Here is a 27,953-nt window from a genome sequence, read left to right as displayed (position 1 = left end):
TATTTACATTGTTTTTTATAAGTCAAATCATACACCTAAACTTAAAATTGACAGCAAAAAATCGTGCTGATTCTTGTCAAAAACACAGTTACTGTATTTTTGTTAGAAAAATGGCAGCACCCCTTAAAAATTAATGTCACATTTTTAAAAGAAGATTATAGAACTAAATGAAGACAATTTTTTACTAGCGTGGCCAAACTTTCAAACAATCTTACCCTTATATGAAGCTAAAGACGATGTTTTCAACAACAAAGTAGACGTCTTAAATATGGTGATAAATAGGAAATGGTATAAACATTGGAAACACAATCACAATACTTTTACATTTATTTTAAACTTATTTTTAAAGGTTGTCGTAAAATGAATGTATTCATCCTTGTTTTAGATATGTTCATAGTCGTGGAAACCCAAGATCTGATTATTTTACTTTCACCGCACAACTGAACGGAAACCCTGTGGATAAAACCTACACTTTTTCCATCAATTTTATCAATATCAATATTCAGGAATGTTAATTTAAGTCACAATTAAATGTAGGCATAATGGTTTTACCGGTGGTTTCCCGCAAAGTGCCCGAAGAGCAACAAAGCCCTCCCTCGCATATTGAAAATAAGTAGGGGGTAGTTTTGTTCTACGTGTAACCCCTGCGGGTGGGCCTAAACCTGGGAAGATACCCCAGTACCCAATGAAACCTAAGCTGGATCTTTAAATCATTTTAATGGTGAGCCAGATCGGAATGAGCCGAATTTCAGCCAATCACAGCGCGGCATTTCATAAAATGCTGTGCTCTCATTGGTGGAAAGTTGGCTCACCCCGATCTGGCTCACCACTAAAATGATTTAAAGATCCAGCTCTAACCTAACCTGACCTAACTTAATAAAGATTATTATTGCGACTCATAGTCGCCTTGATAAATTTTATTAAAGGGCATCTTTGTACGCCAATGAATATACATTACAAATTGAGAAAATATTGACTTATTTTAACCAAACCTAACCCAACAGGCTGTACGCAACCACGGCCTGCGTTTGGAAAACGTCGGCGAGAGCGTAATCACCGAAAACGGATTGATGTACCAAACCTTTCCACAGAGGACCCCGGATTCTAAAATAATGTACCGGATCCTGTCCCTGCCCAGAGAGGGTAATCTGGTGATTAGTAAATCTGGATCCGCCGCCAATAATGTCTTCCAGACCCTGGCTGTTAACTCGTCTTTCTCACAGGAATAGATTTAATAGAATAGAGTTAGAATTAGGAACATACATTTTACATTCCTTTAAAATCAGATTTTATTGTAAAAAAACAATGGTTTTTTTGAATAGGAAATTTCAGAATATACAACAAGAAATATTTGTCAAAAGCAAAAGTTTAATTTATCTTTCATTGACCTTTCATGGAATTTTATGTGCAAGTCTGTTCTATTAAAAAGCAGAGAAAGAGTGGAGAATGGGCTGTTTATTACACTAGTCCCCAAATTTTTATAATATGTTTATGTATTCGTTGGCCTAATAACTTTGGGGATGAATTTTGATTGGTTAGCTCATTAAATTGAGTGTTCAAACGTTACAACCAATAATCCTAATCTACTTAAACTGTTTTTAACCTATTTTTGAATGGGGGGTCAAAAATATACTAGGACACCTATAGAATCAGACTGCAGAGCCCAAATTTGAATTAAGTCCCCAATAAACTTTTTTGGGGGGATTTAAAAATTAATTTTTAGTGTTGCTGTAATCATTTTGACCGAAGCAAAAGCTCTTTTTTTACTTCGGGTAATATTGTGGCTTACAGAACATTTTTATATAATTCACTTTATATTGATACAATAAAAAAAACATTACTCTGTTCATTGGAAATAAATTTTTTTCCCAAAACAATTAATTTCATTGAACAATCTAACATTTACAATAAAACAAATAATTCTGAAATCTAACCAATAAGAAGTCTTGTTTTATTTCAATTCCTAACAATTCAAACAAAGAGTGTTTTCACAAAGTGACTTATTTCCAATGTAGTTAAATAATTTATATTTTTAAGTAAAATGAAAAGAATGAAAACCATACACATAAAAGATACATTCTTTTTAAAATTATTTTAAAAAATAAGTTTGAATAATCTTATTTTATAACGCATTTGTATATGTGACAAAAATAAATTTGTTGTATTGCATAAACATTTGTTGTCAATTAACCCTTTACAGCCATTTTTTATGTTTTTAAAATAAGTGAGAGAACACAAACATGTTAATGTTAATTCGTTGATATATTATAAAGAATTAACTTTTTAGTGAATTTTTATAGTAAAATCATAATCTAAAATCTAATTTTACTCTATACCAGAATACAATATTTATGAAGCAAAACACTCTAAAAGCTACGAATTTTACCCAAATAAAAAAAAACCTCTTGCTTTGGTCAAAATGATCACGGCAACAGTAAAAATTAATATTTAAATCCCCCCAAAAAAGTTTATTGGGGATTTAATTCAAATTTAGGCTCTGCAGTCTGATTCTACTGGTGTCATAGTATATTTTATATATACGTTTTAAAAATAGGTTAACAACAGTTTAACGGGTTAATTTTGTGTGTCATCATTGGGGTTGTACATCAATTTATAGGCCACTGTCTTATCCCTTTAGATCCCTGATTAGAATAGGCATCAAAAGATTTCTTTTGGTTTCCCCAAAAACTATGGATCTATAATAATGAATCTATTGTGACTGTAGGTTGAAATATTATCCGGACGTCTGAAGTACAAATTATCCGCGAAGCCCTTCTCATTAACCCAGGATCAGTTTACTTTCCAAGTGACCACCCCTAACCAAGTATCAAACGAACAGGCAGGAGTTAAAGGATAAATAGATGGTGAAAGTAAAAATATTTTAAAAATTAAATCAAGTTTCCTTAAAAGGGTTTCACACAGCCATTTTATTTATAATGCAGATTTGCTACTAAAAAAGTTAAAAATATTGTTTTGTAATATGAATTACATTTATGAGTGCTGGACCTATCATTGCACAATTTTCGAGGAAGTTTTACATGAGATGATTTTTTTTCTAAACAAGTAAGGAAAGATAGGCTTAATGTTTTATTGTGATTCCATTTGTTATATCACTAGAACTGATAATCATTATGCTTACTTATCCTTTACCCCTGCATCTAGGTATTTGCCATCTCATACCTGCCCGGAGACAAAAGCGTTGATATTACACTGGAGGGCATTGAGGTAGAGGAGGGGGGCCGTAAAGTCATCACCAATAAATACCTGGAGATTCGAACCCTCGACTACCATGGATTCGTGTACAATATCACAGAACCGCCGCGGTTTGGCTGGCTCAATGTTTTGGCGGCCAATAAAGTAGATACATTGCGGCAGCATACCTTGTATTTTACGTCCAGCGAACTGGCGGAACAACGGCTGGTTTACCATCATGATGACTCAGAATCCCGACGCGATTCGTTCGCGTTTTTGGCGTCGAAACAGGGCGGCCGCGAGTTTCAATATTCTGGTGTTTTTCACATACATGTCCTGCTGAGAAACGATCAAACTCCGACAAGAGCTGTCGACAATATACTGCAGGCAAGCGCGTAGTAAAGATATTAAAAAAGTCTTTCAAAATATTTTTAAAATTATTTTACTAGAAAAGTGTAACGTTGGTCTTTGGTGAAGATGATTAAAGTACCTCCACAGATTATTACGTCATACGATAGAATAGTCAATAAAAGGCCAGCATACACTGTAATTGGCCAATGCTAAAATTTATGCTGGCTTCTCATTGGTTATTTTATCGTATGACGTCATAATCTGTTGAGGGACTTTAATCATCTTCGTCTTTGGTCATAATTTAAAACGAGATAGGAAAATAATTTGTATTTTATGGGATCATAAAAAATAGAAAGTTTAATCCTTTGATTTGTATCGTCTTTTTGTTGATTTTTTTAGAAGATTTTAAAGACCCATAAATATAGAATCTTAATACGCCCTTGACTGCAGGTGGTCGAGAACGGTGAAAAAGTGCTGACGCCCAAAGATTTGTTGTTCACTGACATGGATATTGACACCCGTCCAGCAGATATCAAGTTCGAGTCTCGGGCCACGCCCAATGGCGAGCTTGTCTATACAGAGGTTTGTATTATATCACTTAATAATTGTTTAAGTAGCAACGACACGAATTTTAAATCAAATTTATTGAGGGACCTTAAGGGATAAACATAAATAGATTTTAAATTGCCCATCTTTCCCCCTTTTACGATCAAGATATTACCCGTTTTTTAAATAAAGATTATTTTTGAAAAATTTATTATGCCAGTGAATAGGATATAGGGTTTATAAACTTTTGAAGACAAGTATAATTTACAGTCCAATGTCCCCTGCCTCACTGAATATTTATTAACACAAAAAAAAATAATTTTTCTCTTTGAAAACCATACATTTTGAAATTAAAAAGGAAATATATTGTTTCTTAAAGCAATATTTGAAAAGACAAACTGTTAAATAACAATTAATTTCTTACCTTTCTAATAATTGTCAAATAAGCATAGAAGTTGGGTTAGAACAAAATAATAAAGTGTAAATAGCTTTTTAAATTTTTAAATGAGTAGCTACGATAGGTAAATTTGCGTAAATCTTATGTTTGGTAAAATAGCTATTTTATTTGCCAAATATTTGCTTACAATGATAAATTAAAGCCATACTGTGTATCAGCAGAATGAAAAAACACTAGACAGTCAAAATTTTGTAGAGTAGTTTTGCTGCTAGAGTTGTGCGTAAGTTTTCTGTGAACAGACTGACCCAGTTATTGGGAAATTATTTTGTACACAACGATTACTCCAAGATATATTGCAAGGTTAACAGTAACACCTTAGTTTCTCGCACTGAAGAATATTCAAAGTAAATGTGGAATTTTCAAGTAAACATTTAGAATAAGTGGAAAATGTGTCAGCCATAACCCATATTGTGTCACATTTCTTTTATAAAATGGCGTGCACAGGGTTTTGCTAGGATTCGTTTGAACGCCAACACCCCCTTCAAAACAAAATCGTGAGGAATAATTACAGTCAACAAGAATGGAGTTTCCTAATTCAATTGTCTTGAGGGTTGTTAAACCCCCCTAGGTTTTAATCCTCATACATAACTAAAAGGTAAATTGACTTGCGTACTCGTAGTGCAAAAACAAATTTTCAGACATCCTTCAAATTGAGGAAGGGTGTCACTTTTTAAAGTTTACACACCCCTTGTGCATGCCTCTAAGTTCTTAACCTCTATAGAAAAGGATACACCATTAGTTCTTATGTTGGATTATCTAATAACTAATCAGGCAAGCTTTCTACGGATTACCTACGCTTTGATTGCACGACCCTTTTCCAAAAGTCCTCAGATTTATGTAAAGATTTAAATAAGAATGATAGTTCCACTGTATTCCTTACCTTTCTTTGTCATTACTATTCAAGGTACAGTAAATTAAAATTATTTTTATTGAATATTTTTTAAAAAGTCCTTTCATAATCAATATTTTAATGATTATGTTTTGTATATTGGAAAATTCAATTATATATAAGAAGGTTAAACTTAGTTTATTAACTTTGTGATGGACGTATAATCCAAAGTTATAAAATATCTTCGCCTAAATAAGCATACGTTAAAGAGTAAGATTGTCCTTTAAATATGAGTAAAGTAAAAGAATTACAAAGTTGTAGTTTAGAGCTGAGTTTATAGTTAAGTTTAGTTTGGCATTGCATGAGCAAAATAAGAGCACGGACAATTGAGGATAAATAGATTGTTCAAGAGTAGCTTTATTTAGACTGTTCAAGAGAACTTGAGAAGCCCTGCTCTTTTTAAAGCAAATTACTTTAGAAATCACTTTAAAATTCTACAATTGACTGAAAATTTTAAAAACTATATTTGATCGCAGTGTACATGACTACTTTATTTCTATTCTGTCTAATGTTGATATAATGTTAATATGAGTGTTGCTGTTTTCTTGATTACTCTATTTCTATTGTCTAGTGTTGCTATGATGGTGCAAGTGCAAGTGTTCATGGTTACTCTATTACTATACTTTCTACTATTCTGTAATATTAAAATTATCATTGTGTTTTTGATAACTCTACTACTACTGCTTTCTTTGTTGTTTAATGTTATAAAGGCTATTGTGATTATGATTACTCTACTCCTATATTATCTGTATTAAATAATAATGTTGCAAGTGCTATTGTGATTATGATTACTCTACTCCTATATTGTCTGGTGTTGCAATAATGTTGCAAGTGCTATTGTGTTCATGGTTACTCTACTCCTATATTGTCTAGTGTTGCTATAATGTTGCAAGTGCTATTGCAAACATTAATGCATTTAGACGGATGTTGCTTCAATTGAGCTAAAATAATTATGACTTAGATAGTATCATTCAGACAACACTTTTTATTACAAAACAATATAAGATGAATATAGATTGTAAGCAATTTTAATGTATACATTTTTTAATGGAGAAATGTAACCAGATTGACATACAAGTTCCAATTAAAGTTTGACTTTAATAGTAAAATATTACTTTAACAATAAAGTTTGACTTTAACAGTAAAATGTGACTTTAACAGTAAAATTCAGGCAACACTTTTTATTACAAAACAATATAAGATGAATATAGATTGTAAGCAAATTTAATGTATACATTTTTGGATGGAAGAAATGTAACCAGATTGACATACAAATTCCAATTAAAGTTTGTTAGGACCCTCATAATTTTTCTCTCTTTTTTGAAGGAACATATTTGTCTTGTTTATCCAACAGCCCTAGTTTTTAAAAATTCATTTTCTTTACAACCAGTTTTGAAGTGTTTATTTTCCGTCTAAGTATTTTTAATATTTTTAGAATTCTTATTAGATAAAAACATTCTATTTGACTTTTATTTAGGTTCTCTTTCTGTCTATCTATTTCTTTTTCTCCCTATAACTTGTGTGTCTTTTACCATTTTATTGAGATTAAGACAATTTAGAGAAAAAGAAACTGGGTGTAAATTGAGGAAAAGGGATTAAATGGAAAAGTGGAATTTTCATGAATTCTGGAATAAATATATGATTTCAAATAAAAGTATTCAAACACATCATTTAGAAAAGTAGAAAAGTACAGAATTTATATAATGTTTTAAAACTATTTGCTACTAACCATTCCGCTGGTCCAAAAAATCATGAAAATCATGAAAACTATCAAATATCATAAAATGAATAATTAACCCAAATCTAAATGATTTATTTTGTCTCTGAAGATTATTTTTAATTTTTCAAAAATTATTTTAATTTTTGATACCATCACAGCTCTGGATACGATTTGTTTCCGTTGGATAAATTTGTCCAGAACCGTATAGAAAACATATGTATTTTATTGAGTAGATAGAGAGAAAGTAATGAAAAATTTATAATAAACAAATTTAGGACATATTTATTGTTCCTCTCTCTCTGATTAAATAGCCAATAAAAGAGACAATTAGGGCAAAAACACCAATATAAAATAAACAAGTCTATTTATTATACACTTCTGTAATTTATATTTTATGAGAAACAGGATTATAGCTCTTCAGCGATATTAAATTGATTTTAGTTATGAAATGCTTTAGTTTCCACGTTTAGGAGTTTTTCTGTCTGTTTGCACCGAAGGATCTCGCTAACCGATCAACTGATATGGTTCTCTTTTACAGGGTAGCTTCTCAAGGGGCCTGAGGATGTTTATAACTATTTCAGGGGACCACCACCCTCCCAATAGAAATCGCCCTAAAAAGAATAATATAATAACATTTTTGTTGGAAAATATTACAAACTCAAAAAAATATAATTTGAAATATTATTCTTTCGATTGTTTTTTCTTTAAAGTTTCCGCAGCCCCTGTAAGTTTCTAAAATGCATACGTTATTACATGTAAATGTTTTACATCTAGTTCTACAAATTACATAAAATACTTCCTCTTCACTTTAATTTAATTTTGAATTTTTATAATAAACATAAAGTTTAAATAAAAATCATGCATTTTATATTATAGTTTTTAGGTTTTAAAGATCTTAACGCACAATAATACAAAAACGCAGTTAATGGTAATTAAGTTTTTTTATTTCTATACTCGATTGAGTTTTTTGAGACCCTTATGGATAAGGGAAGGGAGAGAAGCTACCACGAATATCCAATTTTAATTTTAATTTAAAAAGAAAATGTATTTTTTTCCTTTTTGTGGGAAGGGCGTATAATTTTCCAGAGAGGAGAAACCCTTCCACAAACCTTCATTGAGATACAAAAATTTTATTTTTAGGATCCTAGCAAGCGAGTGAGCGAGTTTACCCAGCAGGACATCAACGACGGCAGGATCATGTTTCGTCACCGTGGCTCCAACTTTGGCCGGATCCTGATCTGGGTGAACGACGGGCAGCTGTGGGTGAGCACGGAGCTGAAGGTGCGCGCCAGCAAGCCATTCGTCAAGATCACCAACAACACGGGCCTTATTGTGCAACGGTAAGATTTTTTTAATACATGAAATTTCGATAAAACAAAAAAAACTACTTTTGTCCGTATTTTTACACCACCTTGTATAGCTATCCCTATTGCTAAGAATTAACATTAATTGTAAAAATTATTCGGTGTATTTTTTCTTCTTTGTTTATTAACATATGTCATTTTGGCACTAAAACTGCCTATTGGATTCTTTATTGAATTTTCTATGATAATAGTAAAAGCAAAAATGTTCTGAGTTTAGTTAATCTATGAGATATAATTATCTATATTTATAATATTCTAAGTTTTATTTGTCTGTGTATGCAGTCAACCTAAAATATTGAACAAAATTTATTTAGATTTGATATTTGTAGGAAATATTTATATAAAATGAAGTATCATATGCAGAAAGTTCATCTTCCCATTGTAAAGACTAAATTATACAATATTTATTTAACATTTTTTCTTGCTAAAATTAGGTTAGATGTTAGAAACGTTAAAAAAAAGTCCAAATAGTTTAGTTGTAGGATATAAAAATAGAAGATAAATAAATCTTTGTAGATTATTTTTTGCGCTTGTAAAAGCATACAATTACTGTATTAATACATAATAGGGAGGAAGAAATGGGTTGTAAATTTATTTGCTAATACCTGACATCTTATTGAATTGTATATTCCTTGGGTTAATTTTATTCAAGCAATATAAATTTGTAAAGTCTATTTAAGCTAATCAAAATATTGTATAGGTAGGTATCCTTTCAATTTAATCAAAACTTCAAATTCACTGTACTGTTAGTTTAAAACAGGAATAATATGGGTATCTTTAAATAAAAACTGTATCAATGTAATGAAGGACTTGATTTTTTTACTTTTTCACTTGACCTAACACTTTTTTAGCCTAGAAGCATTATGCAGCCATTCAAGTGTCAATTATTTTTCATTTGTGATGACTATAAGCAATGTTTAAAACGTTTTCATGACCACTTTTTTTTATCGAACAACTAATTGTCTAATATTTACCTCAACATTAGGTCCAGAATAACCCCTCCTTAATTTTCCCAAAGGTGTGGTAACACCCTTCTCCTGCATGCCCTTTTTTTTAAAGTGCAATAGATGAATTAAAGTTTTTATGTAATAATTCTTAAAGTTTACAACGAAAATTTTCTTTATTTAAAAATTAATTTTAAAGAGATTATAAAATTGTTTTCTAAAAGTTGTGTATATCTAACTTAGGAATAATTTTAAAACAAGGATGACAACATCCATAAAAGTGAAGCACTGAAACGGTAGGACAAACGGACATTAACACTTGTATAGTATCTGAACTAAAAAATCGGAACATAAATGTATAAATGTCGAATCAAAATTGTAGGTAAATTTGTTGAAAAACTGCTTAAAAACAGGATAATGTTTATGGACATACTTACATTTTTGGACTTGATTATAGAGTTGCTTCGCTTATAATATTGTTCTTTGTTGTCCCAGGAATCAATATACCAAAAATCAGATCAAACGGATAAATAGAACACTTGAAAATTTGTTGTTAAAAAAGTAAAAAAATCAACATGTTTAAAATGGACGTACGGACTTTCTGGTAATGATTATAGAGTTGCTACGCTTTCTAAATCGTACCCAACTACTACAGGAATCATCATGCAAAGTTTGAAATCAATAGGACAATTCTAACATGCCTAAATTAACGAATAAAAGCTATCCATCTCGGACGTACGGACGGACGGACCGACCCTAATTATAGAAAAGCTTCGCTTTTAAAAATTTAAATGACTTAATAGTAAACATAAATAATAACAGAAAAGTGTATGTCGCTTTAATAATCTACAACACCATCTGTTTCCTAATTCAAACAACTTTGGGCCATTTTTTGATTGGGTTATACAAACTAGCATTGGTCATACTTTTCGACGGGAGTGAATTCTACATTATAAACATTATTGGGGGTGTATATCTTTTTTTTTTATTGGCTTATCACTTTCGATTAAAAACATGTACATATATAAATTGATACAGATGTAAAAAAAATTACCTCCTATTTCTGAGGTTTCTCCAGGGATGGAGGAGACATTTGCTGTATTTTTCACTAGTACTTAAAGCCTTATAATAACAATATCTTATTCGTTATTGAATTTTGATTGGTTGATTTATTGAGTTGAGTGTCTAAACGTTTCAACCACCAATTTAAATCTACAGATAATTTGTGTATCATCATTAGGGATCTACATCAATTTATCGGTCAATGTCTTATCCTTTTAGATCTCTGGGTTTTCCTCAACAAAATTTCTAAAGTCAGTATATAAACAGGATATTTAAGACTTAAATCTTACTGTGACAGTGTTATAATAACAGTTATCGAAACCCTCCATTTGTCTCCACTTGACATAGTGATTAATTCACGTAATTTCATTTCATTTCAAATATTTTCAAACCGTTTCAACAAGAGGAATACTCAGGACATAGATAAGTTTGTTTTTTATCTAAATTTCTTAATATTCACCAAGTACCCAAGGGGGAATAATGGAAGGAAGATTTTTATGTCGTTAATTATTAATTTTTGTTAAGTCGAATAATCAATAATGTATCTAAAAGTTCGGAAACTGGAAAAAAAAGGACCAATATTACGTAAAGTAGGAAGCTTTTTTGTATGTCCTTTAAGATTTCTCTTAGAACCTAGTAATAGTGTCTAACATTTTATCTTTGTGACGTAACAAAAATCGAAGGATGAGAGGGGAGGTGGGAAAGGAAACCCCTAAAAAAGAGATGGATTTTTGTTACGTCACAAAGATAAAAAGTTATATTCTATTTCTATGTTCTTTCTCTTACTTATAAACCAAATTATTTCTCCATTTTAGAGAGGCTTCATACACGACCTCTAATTAGTTAAAACTATTTTACTCCTAAATTTAAGTCTTTCTGTGGTTTTTAGATATTTTTGCGTCTCTTCACGACTCTTCCTCTATTAAAACAAAGCCTCTTGATGCTAAGGAAGAAGCTATTAATAATATCTGATATATCTCCGTAATGCAAACACACAAAGCCCTTTAAAGGCTAAGACATTATTTATCTAAAAACTGTCTAAAGTTTTTAACCTTCCTTGAATTGAAGACATTATTTGAGAAGAGCTGTCTATGTCTTCGGGGTTGACAAAGACAATTTAATTTTGTGAATCATTTATCCTAAACTGAATCAATTAGACGTGGAACTTGACTCTATTTATCAACATCAAAATGTCTGTATAAATTTTGTTTTAAGCGTCGTAGCTTTCATATACTTTACGTTAATCAAATCTGGCAATTTTTCTTATTTAACTTTTTACCGTTACAAAAATCAACCGTAGACTTCAAGCATAGGGTCATTTTCATTGTTTCTTAACAAAGTTTAATATAAATCTTAACAATTCTTTTCTACGGATTTAATTAACATTTAATAAGATGTATAGAGGAGTAAAATGTAGATTAGCTGCATTGCTAACAAGATACATACAGTAAACAAATAAATAAAAAAGAACAACTTCATTGCACAAAAATTGCAACATCAGCACTTTACTAACAAGGAACGCAAGGTTCAAAGTTGAACAAAACGACTGAAAGAGTAAAACTAAAAGAAAGCAGTAATATTAACATTTCTTATATTCTTTTGCATTGTCTTTTTGAAGATTCATTGAATATACCTGCAATAATTAGGAATTTTGCCTTCCTTACTTAATTATATGTATAATAAGAAGACATTTTTTGACAAAAACAGAACATTTTTTTCAACCTTTGACAATGGATAAAATGTAGATTAAAATAATATTTGGACACTGGTAGTATGAAACAACCAGCAGGATTTAATATCAGTACCCAAAGTTTTAAGCAAACCCCAATCAGAAATTGTGTTTTTGATTCTTTGGGCACCAGTGTAATTTCAGTCGAATATCTGTGCCCTCCCGGGAGGTATATATTTTTTATGTACATAATATGAAAGTGTGGTTGTGGCTGCCTGCAAAAAAATTACCAACAGCAATGAAAAAGTGAATCTAAGTTAATTGCACAATCTAACAGAGAATTACCCAGCGGGGTTTACCCTTTGGGGCAGGAATTTGTATATTGAAAGTAAATAAATAAATTTTGAGAGAGAAATAATAGAACAATAGACATTTTGATAATAGAAAAAAAAGGATTTTTAAAAATCGAAAAAGATACCAAATAAATTTTTCAAAATAGTAAAAGAAAAGAAGTAAAAAAGAAAAAGGTGAAAAAGATTAAGAAAAGAGAAAATGAGGGATAGAGTTAGACTTGATAGTTGACCTATTTACACTAGATATTTTCCAACATAGGTAGCTTCCATAATGTCTTAAACCAATCAAATCACAACATATTTTGTTATATAATAGACTGTTATTATTATGTGATCAAGCATAAACTGAAGATTCTATAAACCATCTCCAAAGAGGTTAAAGGACAGGGACTAATACATAAATATTCTTCCCATTTTTTAAAGCTACAAAAAATTATATTGGTTGTTATTGTAATGGCAATTTTCCGCAAAATGCCAAAAAAACTTTTTAAAGATTAAAAATAAGACAGGGGTTTTGTGTTCGCTAGGCACTCTAAGGAACAGAAACATTGTAGCTTTTTCTTCTGACTTCAAGGCAAAATATCCTGTCCTTTATATTTTCCATTGGCATATCTCACTATCCGTGGTAACTGGGGGAAAACTAGCGAAAAGGGTAAATGTGAAAAGGGAAATGCACTTCTGGAAATAAATTAAATTTCAAAGGGCATAATGATAGAATTTGATGCGGGTTCCCGACAGCGGTGCCACATAACCAAAATTTAGCTTGCTAAATTTCATCATTGGATTATATTTAATATGATATTTTTGCAAAATTGATTTTTTGTTTTAACCAAAGACTTTACTGCTGCTTTTTAAGGACATGACATGGGGAAACATCTTGGCTCATAAGCAAGCAAGCAATTAATTAAAATGGAAAGTTAAGACTTCCAGACATGGATCTTGAAGACAATTGGTTTTCATCTGACATTGTACAAACCAAACGTATTAACATAAGCAGAAATGAAGACACATCTATTTATAACTGGTATTAAAATGTTATAGAGCCTTGAATGTATATGATAACTAAACCATGGCCCAGCAGAACTAGCCTCCTGACCTTTGAACACACAAATTCCTAAGATAGTAGCCCTGTTTGAGACTTTTGATGTGTTAAACTTCTTTTATAATCAATCAAGGATCTCACAGGAATATATAATAGAATATTTCTGATTAGTACCCTTAGGTAAAGTTAGTTAAAGTTAAAGTCTATCATAATTGCTTTTTTTCTGTCGACTTTTTTACAAGGAAATATTAATTAATTATCCGGCCCAACCCTACTTTAAAATATATTTTTAAAGAAAATCCATTACAAATATCAAAATATGCAATGTGTGTAGTATACTTTTAAGTTTATTTAAACTGCAATAAAAAGTAAGATATAAAATTCATAGAATGCAGATCTTATTGTTCTGCTCTAGTAATCAGGAATAAGGGATAGGTGAAATCATAAAGAATAAGATAATAAAATCTATAAAATGTAGATTTTACAGTGCCATAATAGCAAGTCAGGAATAAGGGATAGATAAATCATAAAGAAAAAGATAATAAAATCTATAAAATGTAGATTTTTTGTACAAAAATAGTAAGTTAGGAATAAGCGATAGAATAAATAATGAGAAGAAAGCTAAATCTATAAAAAAGTAGATATTACTGTACTACAAATTTAAGTCAGGAATAAGAGATATTTGAAAGAAAAAAGAAAAAAAAATGGAACCATTATAGAGTAATCCTTTTTCTTTCATTTTTAAGTAGATTCGTTGAAAAATTTTAAAATCATTTTTTTTTTCAATGAAATAGCTTAATATACGTGAAAATTATTTAAAAAGCTAATCATGTATTGGAAAATATGCATGTGTGCATTGTGTTTCCATGCATCATAGATAGGAACATGCATTTATACAAGAACAATTTTATCAGAAAGTATGAAACGATTCAACAATAAACATTCTTGTAAACTTTTGTATTTTTTAGCATTTTTATGAATTTCAAAAATGTTTCAACTTCCTATGCATGGAGGCAATAAATACTATTACCTAATTATGTGGCTGAAATTATTGGGTGAAAAGTTTGCACAGTACAAGATAGAACCAGCAGATCAATGTTTAATTACACAAAACTGATTAAGCCAATTAATGCAAGAACGTGTTTGTATAACTTTGGGTTCTAGTATAATTTACAGCCAAAGTTCCCTGCCTTCCTGTGTAGAATCGAAAAAAAACATTATAAGCATGTGTTGCAGGCAAAAATACACTTTCTATAAACATTGTATTAAAGGCGCAGCTCCTTTAAAGCTTGGATATGTGAGGATGTCATTCGTCCTATTTCAATAAGAAAATTGACTTTATCTTTATTTCTTACTGACGGATTTTAATAGTTTAACAGATAGATTGCTTTGAAAATGATAGTCAAAAGCCTAAGTAATGGCAAAAACATTATTGATTTAACATTGACAAAGAATCTGTTTAAGTTAAAAATTTTATTAAGTATTTTTAAAGTTGAGAAAGCATAGAATAATTGATATTTCATGGGCTTTATTAAAAGTAGATTTTTTACTGTAAGTGGCATACCTCGCTAAAGATTATTAAGAAAACACAATATATATTCTCTAAGCATTTCCAACCGACCAATCATCCCATTTAGGAGATATTAGAATTTAACGAGTATATAAATTTTTCTATGTTTAAAATTTTTTTTGAATGTCAAAATAAACATATTTGGGTTAAGATAGTAGAGATATACAAAATAAATGCATAAAAATAGTACTTTCATACACCAATGCAAGTCTCATGACCATGAGTTTGTCTTAATAATTTGTTTTAAAATCTTCAGATTTTTATTTTATTTTATTTTACACGTCGACATTCTTTTTACAAAGAGCATTACAACTAAAAAAATGAATCATGGAATAGAATGTATAAACCATGATATCCAGCATTGTTCCTAAAATATTTTGTATGCAGAAACTATTTAAAAGTATTTGTATTCATACTTGCAGATATACAGGGAGGGAGAGGACAAAGGGGAATGAAATCATCTTCTCCCCCCCCCCCCCGTTCCCCCAATCACTAACAAAACTTCTCGTTTGACAGATCAAAATCATTAAAAGTAATATCAGCCGAGATCGTTTGGGAGTAAATGAGATAAAAGGGGGTGTTGAATAAGCAATAAATGTAAAAGTATAGATATATAATTCAGATAACCACCTGAATCCAGTGTTTGAGACATTTTTTGTATGCTTGCAAATTGTTTTCTGTTTTTTTTTGTAGCGACTTGGCAGTGTTTCCGATGCTATTGGTTGATACTTTAGACCCAACTGAGTCTAAAAGTCGGCACAGGTTTGGGTATAGTCCTTTTCACGACATCCCTCCATAAGGAGCGATTCTTCGTATTTTTCACAGTAGCTTTTCTCCTATTTCTAGCCCCTGCGGGGGGCTCTAACCCTGCGGGGCCAATTACCTAACCCTGTGGGGCAATCACCTAACACAATACAACCTAACCTAACCTAAAATAACCTATAAAAAGCCATTTTAAAAATACGAAGAATCGCTCCTTATGGAGGGATGTCGTGAAAAGGACTATACCCACAGGTTTTTATAGGGTGGTGTCATACATTAATTTAACTTTTTCCCTCTATTGTTTTACTTAAATGGATAAGTTTTGGTGAGGGGGAGCACAGTACATCCCCCTTGGCTTAAAATCTCTAAAAGCTTCCTCTCGATACAGTCTTAAAGGGCAAATTTATGTATGACAAAATGTTCAATTTTGTTTTTATGATGCTAAAATAACTGCTATTCATAAAGGGATGAATATCTTAGAAAACAGATTCTAGTAATCTGAATAAGATGGAAATAATCGTTATATTAGTAAATTCTGCTTCTATATCGGACGTGTGATACACAAATTTATGTTCTTAGTAAGAAGTATTGCAACAATTTTATGTTCTTTAGACAATTATCAAGCAATCAAACAAATGATTTGACGTCTTAAAGCTACGTTTATGTTTTACAGATTAATTATCAGTAAGAATACTTATTTCAACCCCCGAAAGAAAGCAGTTTTGATATATTATGAAAAACAGTCTCATTTTAGTATAAAATACATAATAATAACAAGTATCAAAATAGGATCTAGGCTATAAAGGTTATTTAAATATGTTTTGCTGAATATATTACACATAAATACATATTAATTCAGTTGGAGGAATCTAAATAATATTTCGTTCTAATCTGAATAAAGATAATCTAAATTTAATAGTTGATAACATAACTTTTTGGGTGGAAGGGAAGCGGGCCTTTCTTTAGGTGACATTTTTGGAATATGATTGAATCACCCTACCTTAAAAACTTAATTGAAACTTGAGTAAAGAAATTTTTGCTTCAAATTGTATGCCTTATAGTTCAAGAAATTATAATTTCAAAGACAAGAGAACAGAGAAACCTCAAATATAAAATTTTAATGTTAGATAACAAAAAGCTAAAAACTTTAATATGCCCGTGGATTTTCATAGTGATTATAGAGACGTTACGCTTTCATGATTGTGCAACATTGTTAGATAAATCGTCATACTAATCTTGATGTCCGTAGATTTTTAAAATGCTTAAATTAAAACCATCTTTCCTAAAAGTTGTTGAGCCAACGAATAATAAAACCTTGGGGACTAGTGGAATAAAAAGCCTAATTATTCTTGTTCCCTAAGAAATAAAATACGTCCTATCGCACTTTGTCTTAATAGCTAAAAGTTTAATACAGACAGGCAGTATCCAAACATATTCACCAATGATTCTAGTCATAGTAATTGAACGAGTACATAACATCCCTGGGTACACTCTGAATGTAGAGCATCTTTACTTTAACAAGGATGACAACATCCATAAGTAGCGAAGCACAAAAATCAAAGATGGGAATACGTACAAGTAGATTAAAAGGGTATTTATTAAAATCAAGAATAGATTTATTGGATAAAATAAACACGAAACCTTGTTTTATTTTGTATGATGACGATGGTCAAAGTAAATTACATTAAAAATGCACATAACAATGGGAATAATTATTTTGATCCTGATATCCCAAAAAAGTTGGATAAAAAAACAAAGATATGAGGAAATATGTAAAACATATAAAAATAGCCAAAAACCTGATAAAAGGCAATCTGGCTGCTATAGTTGTTTTCTTAAAACGACAGAAAATTAAATTTTTATATCCTTAACTTTAAAAATTTGGAAAATCGGACCATATACACTGAAGATATGGAGAAAAATGTGAAAAATATAAAAATAGCCTAAAACCTGCTAAAAAGGCAGTCTGGCCGTCATGGTTGTTTTCTTTAAAAGACGGGAAATTTAATTTTGATATCAATAATTGAAAAAATTTTGAAAATCGGGCCATAAACACTGAAGATATGGAGAAAAATGTGAATAATATAAAAATAGCCTAAAACCTGCTAAAAAGGCAGTCTGGCCTTCATCTTTGTTTTCTTTAAAAGACGGGAAATTTAATTTTGATATCTATAACTAAAAAAATTTTGAAAATCGGACCATAAACACTGAAGATATGGAGAAAATTTGAAAAATATAAAAATAGCCTAAAACCTGCTAAAAACCGGTCCGACCGCCAATGATGTTTTATAGTCAATTGTGCTCCTTAATGATGGGAATGTTGTCAAAAAATTTCAGCATTCTATCTTTTATAGGAGCTGAGTAAATCCCATTTCCCCCATAGCGTTACGGACTGACGGACTGACGGACTGACTGACGGACTGACTGACTGACGGACGGACATAGTGAATTATAGAGTAGCTTCGCTACTAAAAAAGATTCAAGCACTGAACTGAAATAAAAACTTTTGTGTAGCAAGTTTTTTTTCAATATTTATCTTAAATACTTTGTAAAGTATGTAAGCAAACACAATTAAATTTTGTATAATGTTTAGACTATCGCATAGCTACTCTCTAACTTTACATTTATGTAGCTTGTTGTAGAAAACAAAGAAAAATACCATATAAAGTAATATTGAATAGAAAAAAATATTCAAGTATTTATTAGACCAATTAAAGCAAGTTTCTAGGTCATTATTTCTATAAAAACTTCATATATTATTATTTTATTATAATTTAATAATTCTAGCGTATTTAAATGCATTACATAATTGATTTTATTTATTTATATGGACTACTAATTGTTCTAGAAATTAAAAGAAATTAAAAATTGCATTAAAGCTTAATAAAATTAAGAATTAAACTATTCTAAACATTAAAATATGTTAGACAAAAAACTCTTTTAAAAATCGTTGTAAAGAACATTTCGGCACATGAGAGCTTTTATCTTAATGTTAATATTCATATTAAATTTATAGGAAAATCATTATAAAATTTTTCCAGGGGAGACTCAGTATTATTAACCCATGGAAACCTGAGTATCGAGAGCAACCTGAACACACGGGGCCAGGACCTGGTATTCAACATCCTGGAGGGACCTCATGCTGGCAGGCTTATGGTTCAGGACAAGGTGCAAGATTTCTTCACGCAAAAAGGTAAAAAATTTTATTAGGCACAATTTTGATATTATTCTTGTTATGTAAAGTAGTAAAGTTTTATTAAGTATCGCTGAACAACTGAACCGATTAAGTTTAAAAATCTATAGAAGCTTTACATAGGTCCTGGAATGCGTATAGAATATACTATTGCACTCCCCACAACTAGATTCTGGGTCGCAACTTGCATCCAATAGCCATCCAAATAGTAGAACGATGTCTATCCGTCCGTCTGTACGTCTGTCCGTCTAAGATCTCCATAACCGCTATACCGAAAGGAATTCTTTTCTTCAGGGTATATACCTACTAGTCCTGTGGTGGTTTCAAGCTATTTTCTTGGTGGGTGAGACACCCCCAATTCCCTTAAAAAAAAAACAATCCCGCCTCCCCCAATTTTTTTTAAAAATTTCGGTATTTGCTACACTAATTTGGCTCTACTCTTCAACAATATACCTACGGGTCCCATGGGGGCTTTAAGCTATTATCTTATGGGTTTGGACACTCCCATCCTCCAAAATTTCTTTCTAAAGCTGCTCTATACTATCTACCAAACTCATTCTTTTGTTTTATAAATGATTTTCTTTTTGTTATTACTTATGTATGATGATTTCAACATGATTCCATTACAAATAACTCTTAGTAATAATAAGGAGGGTTAACCAATAAGGAGTACCATATGTATTACTAATATCTGGAAAAGCATAATTTATAATAAAAAAATTGTCATTAATTGTATAAAGATAAAAAGGAAAAACCTGCCCACTGATTAACATATACGAATGAGTGCCATTTAAATGAAGGAAAAAATTGCAGTATTATCAAGGATATGCAATTGTGTGCAAAAATCGGTACATTCCCTGTTACTGTCATTGGACCACACCCCTCCCCTTACTCTTCCTTTTTATTTCTACCCTATAGTTCACATTTAAGCTTAGTTCTTCTTAGGAAGTGTGTATAAGGTACGTACAATCAATGACATCTTTCCTTTTATAAACGGAGATATTTCGCTTTATTTAAAAGTAAATTTTGACGTCTCGATGGAACTCTCGCAATCACTAAATAAAAGGTTTGGGAGGGGGGTTGTAGTATGGGATTCCACTAGCAAAACCAATTATTTTGCCAGAAAAAATATATGCCCTTGATTTTTACTGTACTTGAATATATGCGCAGCTTTTCATGCAAAACTGCTAAAATTTAAACAGCTAGACTTTTTTACAATAGAAAATATTTAATGAAACTCAATTATATATATTTAAAATCCTTACCTATTTTATCCTTATAAAGCCTTTATAGTTTTCTTTATAGGTATCAAAAAACTACAGTCATCAAACTTTATAATAATCAATAAATAATTATTTTGTTGCTGTTTTGTTTGAAATTTGATTATGCAAATACACGATTGTAAAAACTGTTCCTAGGGTTCATTAAAGAAATACAGTTACATGTTCTTCGAGTAGCTGTGTAAGGAAAGAAGGTGGCTGTCTATAGTGCCCTAGCAAAATGGGGATAGATGTCACCACTTTTGGCCTAACTATTCTATTGACGTCATAGTAGAGGGAAAGAGAGAGGGGAGGGAGAAAAGACCCCCTAGAAAAGAGAAGGAGTAGAAGGTATTTTCTGACGCCAATAGAAAAGGTAGGCCAAAAGCAGTGTCATTATCCCCTTATTCCATTGTTAATCCTTTTATAGACAAAGTTCTTATGTGGGATTCTTAGACTAGATATAGCTAAATCAAAAGTGTATTACTATTTGATCAACAATTTAAAGACAACCAATCCTTTGATTGTTTGACCTTTGATTGACAAGGCTAAATGTACAACATAATATATGAGGAAATTATAATCCTGGTAATTGTGGTGTTATTTTGAACAATTTATTAGACTTTAGAAACTGCTTCCTAACTCTAGCAACTCTCGCTGATTGCAAATCATGAAGACACATTTTTTCTCTACTTTGTCCTTCTATTCATGTCATTTTGTATGCAGTTATACATGTTGAATATTCTAATGGTCCCACTCTTATTCCTAAGAATCTTCCAGCATTTGATTATTGTTAAGATCAATAAACTTAAAACTAAAAATTAAGGTTTGGTACATAACTATATAATTTCATAGGTAAATATCTTTAGAGAAGATTGCAAAATAGCCTAAAACTTTTCCAAGATCATTATAGTTATATCCTAAAAATGTAAACACACACCTATAGATATTTATCTATCAAATGAATGATAAATATTTTCTGCAAACATTTTTATGCAAATTTGATTTATAGAAAATAGGTTACTTTCTGTAATAAACAATTTTAAAAAATCATAAAAAAATTTTATTTAAAACAGACTAAATAACGGTCTTTGAAAGGTTGAATTTTATAAAGAAAAAGATATTTTGGTGTATTCACATAATGTTTTTTTGTAGAATTTCTAATAATCTATTATTTTATGATAAATTTAAGGTAAAGTTTTATGATTAATAGGCATACAGCTCTAGAAACCCAACAATGCAAGGCAAAGAAAACAATTTTCTTCATATTTTTATGTTTTTGAGTTTGATTTTTCAAGGGTATAGAGATAGATAAAAGTTTCCTATTAATATAACAAGGTTTATAACATACATTATGTTAATCTATAAATTCAGAAGGTATGACAATCGTTCATTAAAACTTGTAGAGTATCAGAACTAAATTAGCAGAATATGAAAAATGTGAATAAGATTGTTTTTAAATGAAACACAGCCAAAATTAGCCAATGAGAGGCCATTATTGACCAATGGTAAAATTTATAGTGGCCTCTCATTGGCTAATTTTTTTGTTACGTCATAATCAGTCAGGCACTATTACTGTATTCAAAAAATTTTGCAATTAATCATATGTTCAATAATAATATTTATTTGATATGAAGTCACTTTACACGGGTAGGCTAAAAAAATTCCAGGTTTTTGAAAATACCCATTTAAGCGGATTGCACAGCCTTAAAGTCACATGTCTTGGTATACTAGAAAAGGTAAAAATCAAATTTTCTATTGGGGGCTTTTTGAGAAAATCCGCAAAATATTTTTTTTTCATTTTCGCCTAAAATCCTCTAAAAATAAGGTAAAAAATGTTAGGGTAGGCTTTTTAAAACTGTTATTGCTCAGCCCCTAATTATCCTAAAAAAATTGTTAGACATACCAATGGAAAGCTTATTTCCTCTAGTTTTCAAAATGACAAACATTTTTAACGTGCATTGTATAGTTTTGTATCTATGTTGCTAAATGTAAATAGTATCATCAAACACATTAACATGTACATGTGCATGGTTTGATTGTGTCCCCCCCCCCCCCCATTCCTCTAGCTAAAAACCTTGGGTACCACAATAAAAAACCTTGGGTTCCAAGATGAAAAACTTTGGGTACCAGAATAAAAAATCTTTAGTACCAGAGTGAATATTGCTTACCAACCTGCATCCTTCCCTGACTGGTCTAAATTGATTGAAAGGCCAAGACTCCATGGATCTAAAGGGATGAGACAATGCCCTAAAAATTGATGTACATCTCCAATGATGATTACCTATTATGAAAATTAAATTAATATTAGTGGTTGAAATGTTTGGACTCTCAACTTAATCTAACAAAAAAACCTTATTTTATAAAGATTTGGAGACTATAATGTACCCCCCACCTCCCCTCCAAAACTCAAAGACATCATACATTAAATTACACTGGTACACAATGTTTTATAACCACTTTATCTTACTCATAGGCTTAAAAACTTTGGGTCTTTTAATTGAATTTTGATTGGTTGGTTACAAACTGTCAGCGTTAAATGTTTTCTGTTATAACTTTAATCTACAGAGGGGGTAATTTTGGGGATTTACGTTAATCTAAATTTTTATTGTCTTATCCCTTAAGATCACTGATAAGTCCTAACTGTGCATGAAAATGAGTTGCGCCTGTTTACGGACCAATGCATTCCCCCTATACTTTTGCTATTATTGTCAAGCGCCAGACATAGTAGCAGTGGATATTATGACAAGGGAAAATTTGTTTAGGTATTTTTGCAAAGGTTAGGTTATATGTTAAGAATATACAAATAAGCCCCCCGGAAGGGTTGTTTATTCAAAAAACCTTTAAGATGGTTTAAATGGGCTATGTTAGGTTAAAAAAGTGATAATAAAATAAGACCCCAGCAGGGGTTAGGCATTTGGATAACCTAAAAGATATTTCTAATAGGTTAGGTTAGGAATATAATATACTAATAAGCCCCCCATGGGGGTTAGGCATTTGATAGGGTATTTCTACTTGGTTGGATACGGTGGCTGCGTATAATAAGAACTTCGCTCTGAGCGTAAAGTAACCAAAACAAAAATCTTTTTTTTTCTTACTTTTTTTATGACATCTGCTATTTAACTCACTTTGTCCGTTTGTCCCTCCATTATTTTCATGTTTCGCCTTTAAAGATGTTTTCATCCTAGTCTTTATTTAAAAATCACATAGGTGTTTTTCATTGACCTTACTGGTCAATTTTCTGAAAAGACCCTAGTAGATGCGCACACTTCTTGCTAACTGTTGAACAGATCAGGTTCTCCTTTAGCGGGTAGCTTCTCATAGGTACTAGGAAGGTTTTTAACTATTTTGGAGGAGGGTACCACCACCACCTAAGAGAAATTGCCCCTAGAAAAAATACCCCTCCTGTCATGAAATCCACTGCTACTATGTCTGGCGCTTGACAACAATAGCAATAGTATAGGGGGAATGCCTTGGTCCATAAACAGGTTCAAGTCATTTTAAAGCACAATCAGGGCTTTTCAGTGATCTTAAGGGATAAGACAATGAAGTTTAGATTGATGTAAATCCCCTAAATTACCCCCTCTGTAGATTAAAGTTATGTGTAGAAAAATTTTAACACTGATAGTTTGGAACCAACCAATCAAAATTCAATTAAAAGACCCATTTAAGCCTATGAGTAAGATAAAGTGTTTATAAAACATTGTGTACCAGTATAATTTAATGTACAGTACAATGTCTCTGAGTTTTGTAGGGGGGGGGGGGGGGGGGTAATATGAGATGTTTATTACACTAGTCCACAAATTTTTATATAATAAATAAGGTTTTTTATTTGTTAGATTTAGTTGAGTGTCCAGATGTTTGAACCACTATTGTCCATATGCATAAGAGGTATTCATTATTGGAGTTGTACATCAATTTATCGACCATTGTCTTATCCCTTTAGATCCCTGGAGTTTTGGCCTTTCAATCAATTTAGACCAGTCAGGGAGGTTGTGTATTTTGCTGTAGGATGGCGAAGGGTAAACAATATTAACTCTGGTACCCAAGATTTTTTATTCTGGTACCCAAGGTTTTTCATCCTAGTACCCAAGGTTTTTTTATTCTTGTACCCAAGGTTTTTATTCAGTTTGCAATATTTAGATAGATGAATATACATTTAGATGTGTTTGATGATACTTTTTACATTTAGCAACATAGATACAAATTTATAGAATGAACGTTAAAAATGTTTGTCATATTGAAAACTAGAGGAAATAAGCTTTCCATTGGTATGTCTAACATTTTTTTAGGATAACTATGGGCTGAGCAATAACAGTTTTAAAAAGCCTACCCTAACATTTTTTATCTTATTTTTAGAGGATTTTAGGCGAAAATGAAAAAAAAATATTTTGCGGATTTTCTCAAAAAGCCCCCAATAGAAAATTTGATTTTTACCTTTTCTAGTATACCAAGACATGTGACTTTAAGGCTGTGCAATCCGCTTAAATGGGTATTTTAAAAAACCTGGAATTTTTTTAGCCTACCCGTGTTTACAAATAAATCTATTTGCCCGTCCCTTCATCCTATGATGTTTTGTAAATTGAATGTCAACTGCACAACAAAACTTTTTATACCCGCAGATAAGAATAGGTAATGAAAAATAGTCAACTTTTATAGAGTTCGATTCTTAAACATCCCAAAAAAGGTTTCAGCAACATTGTCCAAAATGGGAACAGTAATGTGAAATACTTTAAAAAGAAAGTTAACTTATATTCGATGCTTGAATTTTAAAAAGTTATATTTCCAATGCATAAATAAAATGAGATATTAAAGTCTAACTCTTACATAAGAGTTTGTAATAAATAACAATATATATTTATTTGATTTAAACATGTAAGATATAAAAAAAAACATATTTAAGTATTGAGCTGAGGATGCATTCTATAAATCTATTCTTGTATTGTTTACTTTTGCATTATCAAACTATCAAACTCAATTTATCCACTTCGGTGTATGAATTATACTTTATACATAGTAAATGATCAGGCCTTAAAATTATTTTATAAATGGTGATCATAAACATTTGTTCCGACAAAGTTATTCTAGAGAAAATTATTATTATAGGAGAATTAACAGCAAAGTATATAATTATGTCTCTTATAGAAGCTTAGTAAAACTCCTTATAGTATTACATACGGATGGTCAGAGCGACTGATGTAAAGTCAAACAGTCGTAACAGGGTTGTCTAAACAATTTCTAAATAAGCGGAGTAGTTTCTATTAAAATAGACAATCAGTAAATTTTCACCTGTTTTCTGATCTTTGGCCAAGTAGTTTACTACATTATTATCATTAATGTCATTCATATGCCATAGCAGCAGTAGGTCAATTTCTTGAAATTTGAAGTTATGCCCTACTCTTCTTTGAAGACGCTAATAAAAGTAAAACCATAGAGTGGCTGCGCTACTTTTGAAAGTTAAATATGACTTAACTTTCGCCTACATACAATTACGTGGAGCGATCCATCAACAAAGTTGGAAAATTCAATTCAAAGATTTGAACAAGTTTTTAATAGATTAAGGGAGAGAAAGTTATATCCTTGAATTTTACTTTTATTTCGGCGTTTAACATTGATAATTTGCTTTCAACTTTGGATAAATTTTACATTTAAACTTTTTAAAGTTAATTTAATGTCTTATGAAAGGAAACAGAAATCGAACCTATTCTTAAAATTATGAAATGTAGCAAAGGCGGTTTCCCTAAAAGTTCCAAGGGAGCCTAGAAACTCCCCTCCATCTTATGTTCAAGATAATAAGGAAGAGGTTCTTTTATTTATTTATAACCCCTGTAATTAGGAAGTCCAAGCACTGCGGGGCTACCTAATACCCAATATAACCCGACCTGACTTACAGTAAAAAATAAACATACAAAAATAATCTCTTTGTGGCTTCTTCACATCGTTGGACGAAATTAAGCTAGTTAAATAATAGCTTTGTTATTAAAAGCTAAGCTGTTTTATAATTAGGGTCGGTCCGTCCGTCCGTCCTGAACGGTTAGCACTTTTCGTTAAATTAGACATGTTAGATTTGTCCTATCAATTTCAAACGTTGCATGAAGATTCCTATAACAGGTAGGTACGATTAAAAAATCGTAACGACAAAATCGTTAATAGAAAGTCCGTATGTCTTTTTAGAATAAGAGTTATAGTTCGTTTGTACTTTCTTCCTTCGTTTTTATGAATGTTGTCATTCTTATTTTTTTTATAGATTTATTGGAGAACAAAGTTGAGTACAGCAACAACGAAAATTCATCTTCCTCAGATTTCTTTCTGTTCAAAGTGAATGTTGGTGGAACTGTTTATATTGAAGATACTGTTCATGTACAGGTAAATTATTATCACGCCTTCAAAAGAGCAATGAAGGATTTCTACAAAGTGCTTTTGTCTATTTGAGCCTGAGAATTCCCCCCCCCCCCGTACCGTACTCTTCAAATATTAGGCAAGGTAATAATGAGGGTGCGGATATGATTTACGTGTTTTACTATAGGTAAGGACGTTAGTTTGTATGGTTACAAAGTATTAAGAAAAAACTGCCCTACCCATTTATTTAAAAATATAGAGTTCTATACTCGTTGGGCAGTTTGAGGGAAAATCACCGAGAAAATCCAATTGTAGACGTTTTACCTTCATCATTTACTAGAATTATCATTCATCACTCCCTTATTTTCATTTTTAACAATTTTGATTAGTTTTTTGACAAACGCTTTGCTAAATTCAAACTGCTGTTAATTAAATACAATATAGTACGGTATTTAGTCTCTACGAAAGTATTTCATTGGTATTAGAATTTACACATATAATTCAAACAATCTAATGTAGCAACAGAGAAGTAGGATATGATGTTAGGCAAAATATCAACCTTCACTACAGTTTTTAAAACAAAATTCACCCTTAGTTAGCTTGAACTATGGATATTAATTTAAAGCTACAAATCGCAGAATCTACCTAACAAAGTTAGAAAAGAGAGATAGATTTATTTAGACATTCATTGTTATCACCCTAAAATTTTAAACCAATTTGTTATCAGGTGTTCCCTGAATCGTATTGGGACGGATTAAAGATCGGGAGCAACAATTCTCTGTTTGTTGAGGAGGGAACATCCATTAGAATCACAGAATCGGACCTCAGGAAAATAACATAAACAACCTATTTAAAATTCCACATAAAAAAAACACCTTAAAATACCCTATTGGCTTATTTTTTGTATTTTAATAGTAATACATTGCATTGGTTAAATTAGTTACCTAACATACCTGGATTTTGTCGACATGCAAGTCAATTTCGAGATGACCTTGTTATCAACATAGCGTTCTTCTAATAATATTATGTGAATCTTTACTACATTAATTTAAAATGGTTTTAGGGGGGTTGGGGTTATTTCAGCTTCATGTAGGAAAATTTCCTTAAATGTATTACAAATAGACTGATTGTTTTTGATAACAAATGTTGGGTTAAAAAAACATTTAGTGTATTTTAGAAATTCATCTAAGTGATTAGTATTAGAGAATATCGTTTACTATTGCAAATGCACTATTAGCCAA

At 31.0% G+C, this 27,953-nt stretch overlaps 2 protein-coding genes across 2 annotated transcripts in view; both read left to right on the top strand.

Moving 5' to 3' along the window:
* Positions 1–1,229, top strand: part of LOC145312461 (chondroitin sulfate proteoglycan 4-like) — a 168,044-nt gene extending 166,815 nt beyond the window's left edge. Inside the window, exons 24-25 of the mRNA XM_080151719.1 lie at positions 386–507; positions 1,006–1,229. Coding sequence (XP_080007845.1) covers positions 386–507; positions 1,006–1,229 — 346 coding nt within the window. The remainder of the gene's footprint in view (positions 1–385; positions 508–1,005) is intronic.
* Positions 1,230–1,393: 164 nt separating this feature from the next.
* LOC145312460 (chondroitin sulfate proteoglycan 4-like) overlaps positions 1,394–27,953 on the top strand; it is a 52,714-nt gene continuing 26,154 nt past the window's right edge. Inside the window, exons 1-8 of the mRNA XM_080151718.1 lie at positions 1,394–1,411; positions 2,726–2,839; positions 3,163–3,579; positions 3,994–4,125; positions 8,296–8,495; positions 18,963–19,114; positions 26,621–26,739; positions 27,440–27,542. Of these exons, the coding sequence (XP_080007844.1) occupies positions 1,394–1,411; positions 2,726–2,839; positions 3,163–3,579; positions 3,994–4,125; positions 8,296–8,495; positions 18,963–19,114; positions 26,621–26,739; positions 27,440–27,542 (1,255 nt within the window). The remainder of the gene's footprint in view (positions 1,412–2,725; positions 2,840–3,162; positions 3,580–3,993; positions 4,126–8,295; positions 8,496–18,962; positions 19,115–26,620; positions 26,740–27,439; positions 27,543–27,953) is intronic.

Source organism: Acartia tonsa, chromosome 2 (genome assembly GCF_053477335.1).
Source record: "Acartia tonsa isolate MP-2025a chromosome 2, ASM5347733v1, whole genome shotgun sequence".
Lineage (NCBI taxonomy): Eukaryota > Metazoa > Arthropoda > Copepoda > Calanoida > Acartiidae > Acartia > Acartia tonsa.
This window is presented reverse-complemented; position numbering and strand designations above follow the sequence as displayed.